The sequence below is a fragment of the Halichoerus grypus genome, chromosome 6 (genome assembly GCF_964656455.1).
Source record: "Halichoerus grypus chromosome 6, mHalGry1.hap1.1, whole genome shotgun sequence".
NCBI classification, from domain to species: Eukaryota; Metazoa; Chordata; class Mammalia; order Carnivora; family Phocidae; genus Halichoerus; species Halichoerus grypus.
Genome location: NC_135717.1, coordinates 158,830,566 through 158,842,690, shown reverse-complemented (window position 1 = coordinate 158,842,690; position 12,125 = coordinate 158,830,566). Strand labels below are relative to the sequence as shown.

Here is a 12,125-nt window from a genome sequence, read left to right as displayed (position 1 = left end):
CTTTTTCATTTCTAATTTTGAGTCTTCTCTTTTTTCTTAGTCTAGCTAAAGGTTTGTCAATTTTTTTCAACAAAGCAGCTCTGTTTTGTTGATCTTATCTATTTTTCTGGTCTCTATTTCATTTATTTCTGCTCTCATCTTTATTTCCTTCCTTCTAGTAACTTTGGGCATAGTTATTTTTTTTTTTTCTTGTTCCTTGAAGTATAAAGTTAGGATATTTGCGATCTTTTAAATTTCTTAATACATGCATTTATTGCTATAAACTTTATTCTCAAAAACTGTGTTTATTACTTCTGGGGATGATGGCAGAGTAAGAAGATCCTAAGATCACCTTGTTCCTAGATATACCTAGTTAACACCCACATCAGTGTAAATAACCCAGAAAATGACCCAAAGATGGAAAGAACACTCTCCACAGCTAATCCTATAGGAGAGGCTACATCAAAAATGGTAGGAAGAGTGAAGACACAATTGGTAACCAAACTGACCTGTGAGACTGTCCACTGGAGGGAGTGACATCACAGGTATAGAGAAGGGAGAAGAGTAGACCTTACATGAGGCATCCCAGGAATGGTGGACCAGCTTTGGGAAATGAATCCCCATAACAAACATTTGGCTTTCTAAAAACTCATGAAGTTAAATGCCTGTGGTTTTCAATCAGTGGGGTCTAACATCTGGAACTTTTAAAAATGAGCAGCTCAGCTCTGGGAGAGTTAGAGGGTGATAGGAAACTCAGTCCTTGCCCTTAAAGAGACAGCACAACAAACAACCCCACAGATATAGGATAGAAACAGCAGTTTTAAAAACACCTGGGGTATATGGGAAGACTTATTTACTTATCTCAAAACGTGTGCTGGAAGGGCAGGGATCTTTAGGAGACTTCTCCAAGAACAAAAGAACTGGTGGGTGCCATTTCTCTCCCTGTCCCCTAGCCTAGATACATGGACACCTGTGAAAATCAGCATGAACACCCTCCACCTAGCTTGCTAACAACTCACCCTGCCCCTGTGCTCTCCTATGAACCCACCCCATCCAATCCACCCTTGGCAGGAGTCCATCCAAAGCAGTGGCATTGTGCAAGCAGCACCCACAGTGGCCAGCAGCACTCCAAAGTGACTCATTCCCTGGGGAGAGGGAAGATAAACCACACTTACCAGTCCAACTGCAACCCCAGCAGTGGTCTTGGGGCAGACATCTGGTCTGACTGCAGGCCCTGCCCACAAAGCCTCTCAGGGGACAACAGAGGGAGTACACCTGCAGTTTGGTGCAACTACAACTGTGGCAAATGCCTAGTCTGACTCACTCAAGCCCAAGGTGGTCCCAAACTGGCCCACTAACAACATAGGGACTAAATGATCCCCACAATAGGCAAAGAGAGGCACTGAAGATGATTGGACTGAAGACAAACATGGTTCAGCCCCAACAGTATGGCACACAAAACACACATAGGAGATACTCCTGAAGTGCCCAGTTCTGGTGAACAGGGGACATTGCACTGCAGGTCAGTACAGGATCTCTTCTTCAAAAGGCCACTACTTTCAAGACCAGGAGATGTAGTTGACTTTCTTAACGCATAGAAACAGATACAGAGTTAGACAAAATGAGACAGAAGAATATGTCCCAAATGAAAGGACAGAAGAAAATCACAGCAAAAGAGCTACACAAAACAGAGATAAGCAATATGCCTGCTAAAGAATTTAAAGTAATGGTCATAAATATACTCACTGGACTTAAAAGTGGAGGATCTCAGTGACACCCTCAAGAAAGAAATAAAATATAAAAAATGACCAATCAGAGATGAAGAACTCAGTAACTGAAATTAAAAATAAACTAGAGGAGATAAAAAGTAGACTAAAGGAAGCAGAAGAACAACTCAGCAACCTGGAGGACAGAGTACTAGAAAGCAACCAAACTGAATAGGAAAAAGAATATTAAAAAAAAATGAGAATAGATTAAGGGAACTCAGCAACACCATGAAGCGTAACAGTCTCATCATAGGGATCCCAGAAGGAGAAAGGAGAGTAAAGGGTGCAGAAAATATGAGAAATGATAACTGAAAACTTCCCAAATCTGGGGAAGGAAGTAGAAATCCAGATCTAGGAGGCACAGAGAGACCCCAACAAAATTAACTCAAGGAGGTCCACAAAAAGACACATAATAATCAAATGGCAAAAAGTAGTGATAAAGACAAAATTTTAAAAGCAAGAGGAAAGAAAACCATTACATATAAAGGAAACCCCATAAGACTATCAGCTGATTTTCAACAGAAACTTTGCAGGCCAGAAGAGAGTGGCATGATCTACTCAAAGTGCTGAAAGGAAAAACCTATGACCAATAATACTCTATCCAGCAAGGTTATCACTCAAAATAGAAGGAGAGAGAAAGAATTTCCAAGACAGGGTGCCTAGGCAGCTCAGTTGTTTAACTGTCTGCCTTTGGCTCCGGTCATGATTCCCGGGTCCTGGGATTGAGTCCTGCGTCAGGTTCCCTGATCAGCAGGGAGTCTGCTTTTCCCTCTCCTCTGCTGCTATGCGCTCTCTCTCTCTGTCAAATAAATAAAATCTTAAAAATAAAAAGTTACAGGAATTCATTACCACTAAATCAGTCTTAAAAGAAATGTTAAAGGGGACTATTTGAATGGAAAGGAAAGACCATAAGCAGGAATAAAAGTAGGAAGCATAAAAGCAGTAAAATTAAGTATATCTGTAAAAATCAAAGGATTCACAAAATAGAATGATGTAAAGTATGACACAATATACCTAAAATGTGGTGGGGGAGAGGGGAAAGAATTTAGTGCTTTTGGAATGAGTTCAAACTTAACCAACCATCAACTTAATATAGACTGCTATGTGCATAAGATGTTATATATAAACCTAATGGTAACCACAAATCAAAAATCAGTAATAGATATAAAAAATTGAAATACAAGTATATCACTAAAGAAAGCCATCAACCTATGAAAGAGAGCAAGAAAAGAAAGGAACAGAGAAGAACTACAAAACAACCATAAGACCAGTAACAAAATCGCAATAAGTACCAAAATATCAATAATCACTTTGAATGTACATGGACTAAACACTACAATCAAAAGACACAGGGTGACTGAAAGAATAAAAAAGCAAGACCCATCCATTTGCTGCCTACAAAAGACTTATTTCAGATGAAAAGGCACATGCAGATTGAAAGTAAAGGGAAAAACATTTATCATGCAAATGGAAGTGAAAAGTAAGCTGGGTAGCAATATTTGTATCAGACAAAATACACTTTAAAACAAAGACTGTAACAAGAGACAAAAAAGGACACTACATATTTATAAAGGGAACAATTCAATAAGAAGATATAATTGTAAATATTTATGCACCTAACATGGGAGCACCAAAATACATAAAGCAGCTATTAACCCTCCAAAGGAAGTAATCAATAATAATAAAATAACAGTAGAAAAATTTACCATCCCATTTATATCAATGGATAGATCTTCCAAACAGAAAATCAACAAGGGAACAGTGGCTTTGAATGACACATTGGAACAGATGGATTTAACAGGTATATTCAGAACATTCCATCCTAAAACAGCAGAATACACATTCTGAAATTCAAGTGTATATGGAACATTATCCAGAATAGATCATGTTAGGCCACAAAGCAAACTCAACAAATTCAAAAGACTGAAATCATATTATGCCTCCTTTCTGACCACAATGCCATGAAACTAGAAATCAACCACAAGAAAAAATCTGGAAAGAACACAAATATATGGAGGTTAAATAACATGCTACTAAACAATAAATGAGTCAACCAAGAAATCAAAGATGAAATAAAAAAAATACATGGAGACAAATGAAAATGAAAACACAATGGTCCTAAATCTTTGGAATGCAGCAAAAGCTGTTCTAAGAGGGAAGATTACAGCAATACAGACCTAGCTCATGAAGCAAGAAAAACTCAAATAAATGACCTAGCCTTATACTTAAAGGAGCTAGAAAAAGAACAAACAAAACCCCAAACCAGTAGAAGGAAAAAAGGAATAAAGATTAGAGCAGAAATAGGGCGCCTGGGTGGCTCAGTTGGTTAAGCGACTGCCTTCGGCTCAGGTCATGATCCTGGAGTCCCTGGATCGAGTCCCGCATCGGGCTCCCTGCTCGGCAGGGAGTCTGCTTCTCCCTCTGACCCTCCCCCCTCTCATGTGCTTGCTCTCTCTCATTCTCTCTCTCTCAAATAAATTAAAAAAAAAAAAAATCTTAAAAAAAAAAAAAAAAGATTAGAGCAGAAATAGATATAAAATTAAAAAAAAAATACTAGAACACATCAATGAAACCAGGAGGTGGTTCTTTGAAAAGATCAACATAATGATAAGCTTTTAACCAGACTCATCAAAAAAAAAAAAAAAAAAAAGACTCAGACAAAATCAGAAATGAAAAAGAAATAATAACCAATACCACAGAAGTAACAAAGGATTATATGAAAATATTATAAAAAATTATATACCAACAAATGGGACAACCTAGAAGAAATGAATAATTCCTAGAAATATATATGCTTGTAAACTGAATCAGGAAGAAACAGAAAATTTGAACAGACTGATTACCAGCAATGAAATTGCATCAGTAATCAAAAAACTCTCAAACATAAGTTCAGGACCAGATAGCTTCACAGATTAATTCTACTAAACACATAAGGAAGAGAATTTTAATTAAACTATTCCAAAAAACAGAAGAGGAAGGAAAACTTTCAAAATCATTCTGAGGCCAGCATTTCCCTGATACCAAAACCAGATAAAGACACTACAAAAAAAGAGAACTACAAGCCAGTAGCTCTGATGAAGATAGTGCAAAAATCCTCAACAAAATATTAGCAAAACCCAGCAATACATAAAAAAATCATTCACCATGATCAAGTGGGATTCCTGGGATATAAGGGTGGTTCAATATTCATAAATCAATCAACATGATTCATCATGTCAGTAAGAAAAAGGATAAGAAATAAATCATTTCAGTAGATGCAGAAAAAGCATTCAACAAATAAAACATCCATTCATGATTTAAAAAAAATCACCACAAAGTAGGTTTAGAGGGAATGTATCTCAATATAATAAGGCCATATATGAAAAACTCACAGCTAACATCACACTTAATTGTGAAAACTGAGAGCTTTTTCCCTACGGTCAGGAACAAGACAAGGATATCCATTCTCACCACTTTTATTCAACATGGTACTGGAGGTCCTAGCCACAGCAACAGACAAGAAAAAGAAATAAAAGGCATCCAAATTGCTAAGGAAGAAGTAAAACTTTCATTATTTGTAGATGACGTGATACCATATATAGAAGACACTAAAGACTTCACCAAAGAAACTACCAAAACTGATAAATGAATTCAGTAAAGTTGTGGGATGTCATATCAATATACAGAGAAATATGTTGCATTTCTATACACTAATAATGAAGTAGAAGAAAGAGAAATTAGGAAAACAATTCCATTTACAATTGCACCAAAAATAATAAAATACCTAGGAATAAACTTAACCAAGGAGGTGAAAAACCTGTACTGTAAAACTATAAAACATTGATCAAAGAAACTGAAGATGACACAAACAAATGGAAATTTATTCCATGCTCATAGATTGGGAGAATGAATATTGTTAAAATGTCCATTCTCCCCAGGGCAATCTACAGATTTAACGAAATCTCCATCAAAATACCAAAAGCATTTTTCACAGAACTAAAATAATCCAAATATGTGTATGGAACCACAAAAGACCTTGAATAACTAAAACAATCTTGAAACAGAAGAACAAAACTGAAGGCATCACAATCCCAGATTTCAGGATATACTACTAAGCTATAGTAATCAGAACAGTATGGTACTGGCACAAAAATAGGCATATAGATCCATGGAACAGAATAGAGAGCCCAAAAATAAACCCACAGTTATATGGTAAAATCATCTATGACAAAGAAGGCAAGAATATGCAATGGGAAAAAAGTCTCTTCAAATCCTGCTGGGAAAATTGGACAGCTACATAAAAAAGAATAAAACTGGACCACTTTCTCACTCCATACACAAAAATGAACTCAAAATGGATTAAAGACCTAAATGTGAGACCTGAAACTATAAAATCCTAGAAGAAAGCACAGGCAGCAATTTTTCTGACATTGGCCATGGCAAAATTTTCTAGATATGTCTTCTAAGGCAAAGGAAACAAAAGCAAAAATAAACTACTGAAACTATATCAAAATAAAAAGCTTTTGCATAGCAAAGGAAACCATTAAAAAACAAAAAGACAACCTAGTGCATGGGAGAAGATACTTGCAAATGATTTATCTGCTAAAGGGTTAATATCCAAAATATATAAAGAATTTATACCACTCAACACCAAAACAAAACAATACAAAAAAAAAACAAAAAAACAAACCCAATTATAATGCAATGAAAAACTGAGAAGACATGAACAAACATTTCTCCAAAAAGGACATACAGATGGCCAATAGACAAATGAAAGGGTGTTCAGCAGTACCCATCATCAGGGAAATGCAAATCAAATCCTCAATGAGATATTACCTCACACCCATCAGAATGACTAAAATAAAAAACAAAGGAAACAACAAGTGTTAGGGAGGATGTGGGGAAAAAGGCACACTGTACCCTGTTGGTGGAAATGTAAACTGGTGCAGCCACTGTGGAAAATGGTGTGGAGGTTCCTCAAAAAATTGAAAATTTAATTACCATGATTCAGTAATTCCTCTACTGGTAAGAATATGAAAACACTAATAAAAAAATGCACCCCTATGTTTATTGCAGCATTATGTACAATAGCTAAGATATGGAAGCAATCCAATAAAGAAGAGGTGGTATTTATATACAATGGAATATTAGCCATAAAAAACAATGAAATCTTGCCATTTGCAACAACAGGGATGGATCTAGGGGGTATAAAGCTAACTGAAATAAATTGGTCAGAGAAAAACATATACCAGATGATTACACTCATATGTGGAATTTAAGAAACAAAACCAAAGACCAAAAACCCTGACTCTTAAATATAGAGAACTGGTGGTTACCACAAGGAAGGTGGGTGGGGAGATGGGTAAAACAGCTGAAGGGGATTAAGAGTACACTCATCATGGATGAGCACTGAGTAATGTATAGAATTATTGAATCACTATATTGTACACCTGAAACTAATATAGCACTGTACATTAATTATACTGGAATTTTTTAAAAAACTGTCTTTGTCCTATAAGTTTTGGTATGTTGTACTTCCATTTTCATTTGTTTGGAGATATTTTATTTTCCTTTTGATTTCTTTGATCCATCGGTTGTTCAGAAGTACGTTGTTTAGTTTCCACATACTTGGAGATTTAAAGTTTCTTCTTGTTTACTATGTGTAGCAACACAGAAGAAGCTTATACACATGATATTTAGTGAAAGAAGCCAGTTATAAAACAGTATATATTGTACAATTTCATTCACAGGGAGATTAAAAAAAGGCAAAATTAATTTACGGTGTTAGAAATCAGGAGAGTGGTTAGTGAGGGTGTTATGACTTGGAGAGAAAACAAAGAGCCTTCTTTGATAAGTGATAATATTCTATTTCTTGACTGACCATACAGGATGGCAAACATTTTCTTTAAGGAGCCGGACAGTAAACATTTGAGGCTTGGTAGGCCAGTCTCTGTCAAAACTACTCGACTCTACTATTGTGCAAAACCAACTATAGACAATATGTAAATAATTGGATATTGCTGTGAACCAATAAAACTTTATTTACAAAAACAGGCAATGGACTCAATTTGACCTGAGGGCTGTAGTTTGCCAAATTCTCACCTATATAGATCGGTAAATATGTAAAAATTTATTGATCTGCACACCTATTTATATACTTTCTGCACTATTATACTTCAAATATGCTTAAAAAGATAAATAACAAAGCACAGAAGTCATTAAGAAAATGAGAAGAACAGAAGGAAGCAGTTAGGATTAACCAGTCTGCTTGAGATGCTTCTGAGATTTGTTTCTTGCCGCAGATACTGCAGTATTTGGAGCACTACTAATTCTAGCCACATAAAAGCTTCTTTTCAAGCACTCAATATACCAACATTATTGTTCATTTCCTTCTTTACGGGAGAAAAGTCCATTAAGAGACCTCAAAATGGTTAGTTCTCTTAATGAATTCCCTTTATTAAGTTTTATTATTAATGCCCACATTGATTTCTTCTCTAAGTTATATTATCCTGCCATTCTATAACTGAAACTCCAAAAATACCAGTAGATACTTAAGACATAAGCAATCTAAGAACATTAAGCATCAATTCTACTACTCCTTTAATTTTCAGATTTTCCCAGAAAGAACTCAGAAGTAATGCATCTCGCTCATCGCTACCCCCACTTTTACCCCAATGTTACAGAGCTTAAACATAACTGAAAAAAAAAAAACCACCCACACACACTCAATATATCTGCTGAGCAATTTTGTTAGCTTTTCTCCCCTGGGAGATAAGAACAGGAAAATAATAGTGATGATACAAATAACATGTACCAAGTGTATCCTAGGAGCCCAGTCATTGTTCTAAGCCCTTTCCATTTATTAACTCATTTAATCCACCCAATGACCTTATGAAATGGTTACTCTCTTTATTATCCCCATTTTAGAGGTGAAAAAATTGAGACAGAGATTAATTGTCCAAGTTTCATAGTTAATAAGTGATAGGGCTGGGATTTGAACCCAGGTAATCTGGTTCCATAGCTTATGCTCTTGGATACATGCTTGGGTACATGTACAACATACAAGATAAATAGCTTGGGTTTGCTTAATAGAGAAATCTAATTCCTTCAATGTAAGTGCAGCATAGCTTAAGCATTCCCAGCTTCCTGCCATCCTCACCAAGAGAAATGGCTGCTCCCCCACCCCTTCTACTGATGCATCCTGCAGCATCTCGGACACTTTATAACTCTGGCTTTCCCCCACTAGCCCATGTACTCTTTGAGAGCTGGGACTCTGCCTTATTCCTTCTTGTAGCTCTAGTGTCAAGCATAGCATCTGCCTGGACATAACATGGCTCAATACATGTCTGCTAAATGAGTGAATCAATCATGCCATGATAACTCCTTTTTCTTTGGTTCACCAAGTTTTCCAACTCATTTTTGTTTCCTGGTGATTGATTACAAGGGACAGGACACAATGTCATGAAGAATTTGAAGTGCCTAGGCTTTTGGCACCATCTCTACGGATTGAGCTTCTTAAAGGAAGAAACTCCCTCCTTGCATTCAGCTGGAGAATCCCCCCACACTGCTGGCCTCAATGATAGAGGGTGCATGTCTAGCTGAATATAGCTTGAGATCTAGAATTGGCATTTAGAATTAATAAGATAAAATAAGATATTTGCATACTCATTTCTAAGTATTCATCGAAGAGTCCATAGGCATTCATGGGCTGAAGATTGTAGTCCTTTTCCCACTGTGGGAAACTTATTTTTCTTTCAGGCCCACGTTCTTGTCGTACTTTCCTTCTGGTCCACCAATTCTGAATTAACCTGCACAACAAGATCAATTCCTTTAAAAAAATATATGACTGTTCATAAGACTTAAGACAGACTTCAAATATAGAACCATAGTTTAAAAATGTTTAAGATCAGCTGCCAAGGAAATAAAACCTTGGATTAGGAAGACAGTATCAATGGCTATACTTCATGCATTTGCACTTCAAGTGAACAGAATGACTTTTTAACTATTCATGAAATTGTTTCATGTTCAGTGTCGTCTCAGAGGGTGGGATAGAGGACTAAGAACATCTATAAACTGATCTTCTAGCACCAAGGTAACACCCAGACCTCGGAGTAGAGGAAGGTTTGGCCTAGCTGACTTAATTTAGGACCCATGGGCAGTCTTACCATGTGGGTCCTGACCTGCATACTCTGAGGGCCTGGAAGATCTGCAGACCCACTAAATGCTTCCCCTCTTAGCACATGGAAGCCTGCACATCTACAGCTGGACTTGCCTGCTTTTAGCTTGAGCTCAACACGGGCTCTGAGTCCCAGTAAAATACATCTCACACTGGTGAGGTTAACACATTAATCTTTAGTAAGTTCAGGAGTGCATCTTATGATATGGAACAGGGTTGAGGAAATGGGTGCAAGAGCCAGGTGTGTGTGCTATAGGGGACAAGGGAAAATTGAGGGGTATTCAAGAGCAGACATGCCAAAAAAACACAAAAACAAATTGTGAAATAAAGGAAATAATGGGACGGGTATCAAAGACAAACGACCTACTTCACAATTTTGCTCTCTGTCCATACTACTAGAAGATAAAATACAGTTCCCTTGATGTCTCTGACATTTTGATAAATTATGGCTTATACTTTAAAGTAGCATATAATGTTAATTTTTAAATTTTATGCATTTAAAAAAAGTTTCATAGAAAACATCAAGCACTTGGCATAAGTTTTCTAAAAATCTAAGAATAGAAAATTACTGGGATAGCTTCTGACTGAGAGCTAAGAGGTGACTTTTTCGAAGTGATCCAAGTTCTAGCTAATCGTTCTGGCTGAGTGGTCCTCCCTGAAACCTGGAGTTCTCTATGGAGACACCAAGCTGACATGGAAACCAATAGGTGTGGAATTAAAGCAGAAATAGAAGTAGCTGATTTATGTTCCTTTAAAACTTAACTGACCAGAGCTGAGCAAACATAGCAGAATTCAAGGTTATCCTTAAAAAAGTGATGCAAGTTTTTGCCTATTGTCATCAACATAAACTATTATCACCAGGTGACCATATTTTTACTCGTTAAGATATGTTGACTTAGAAATACTCTAGTTTCTTTTCTCCGTCCCTAAACTTTTCTCTTTTCCATAAGTTCCTTTTCTGTACAGTTTGAATTTAAAGTAGTTTAAAAAAATTACCATTCCTGATTTATCATGGGGGTGGGATGGGTAGAGCTCTAGTTAATGGGTTCTAACTAGTGAGAGCCTTGTAATGCTACAGCATGAGGGTCAAAGGCATTATTTAAAGGAGCTGCAAGCAAGTGTTCAATATTTAGGGCCCCACAGAGACTTTTTAAGAATATTCACTATCATTCATACTTCTTGTACTAAATCTTCCTAAAGAGCCAATGTTTATTACTTTCATGACTGCCTTTGAATAACTGAGCATGAGCACTTTAGCTCCAGGTATATGTACTGCCTTAACTGCTCAGTCTGCATTGCTTATCTTACTTGCCACACCTAGAAAAGCCAATAATGAGCAACGCTGCGTCTCAACTATAGATGTCTAAGGTACTTACGGGTAGCCAAGTTCCATGAAATTATTCCAGGTCTGCTTTAGCACCATTATAATACCCATTTGCATACAGAGATCAATAAGGCATCCACTAGGGTGGCACTGCGAGGTAAGCAAACACAGAAATTTCAGAATCAATGGAGAGGAAGAAAGAGTGTCTGGTTTCTAATCTGCACAAAATTGCCCTAGGTTATTTAATATAAGACTGTAGAAAATAAGGAATGATGGGAGAATACAGACCTCTTCTAGTCTCCATCTGTTTATCAGCCTCAAGTAGGCACCTGGGTGTCCTGTAAATCTTTAACACACAGAAAAACAAACCATTAGCATACCGTAGGTCTAAGCTTTTCGTAACTATTGTGTTCAGATTAGCACATCTCCAATGAAAATTACTGGTACAATCAGGTCTGAGAGAATTAGGAAACTCTCCAGAGCTGCCATAGCTGCAGCTTCTGGAATTCTCCAGGGAATATTTATTTCCCTTCTAGACTATCTGGCTGCTGACCACAGAGGCCAGCTCTTGTTGCTCGCTGTGACTTTGAACATTTTCTGCTAAATATCAAGTGCTCTGGCCTGTGTAACAAACAGCATGTTGGATTGAAACACATTCTGATCTTTTTGAATAGAAGTTTAATAAAAAAAAACAACAGCTTTACTGTTTGACTAGAATTCCACACTGAAGAAGCTCGATACTGAGGAGAAGCTGCTGCATCCATCCCACCAAAACGCAACACTCACCTGTCTCCGGTTCTTATAGCCTCAGAAACTACTTCCCGACACAAAAGAATTCATAGGGCATGACTACTTAACACAGGAGCCTCTGCAAATCCTCGTAACTGCTGGATTCAGAAGT

At 37.0% G+C, this 12,125-nt stretch overlaps 1 protein-coding gene across 5 annotated transcripts in view; it reads right to left on the bottom strand.

Moving 5' to 3' along the window:
• ANO4 (anoctamin 4) overlaps nucleotides 1–12,125 on the bottom strand; it is a 433,834-nt gene that overhangs the window by 35,260 nt on the left and 386,449 nt on the right. For all 5 annotated transcript variants that reach the window (XM_078076469.1, XM_078076470.1, XM_078076471.1 and 2 more), the window contains 3 exons: nucleotides 11,513–11,570; nucleotides 11,277–11,374; nucleotides 9,390–9,532 (listed from right to left, as the gene is read on the bottom strand). In XM_078076469.1, coding sequence (XP_077932595.1) covers nucleotides 9,390–9,532; nucleotides 11,277–11,374; nucleotides 11,513–11,570 — 299 coding nt within the window. The remainder of the gene's footprint in view (nucleotides 1–9,389; nucleotides 9,533–11,276; nucleotides 11,375–11,512; nucleotides 11,571–12,125) is intronic.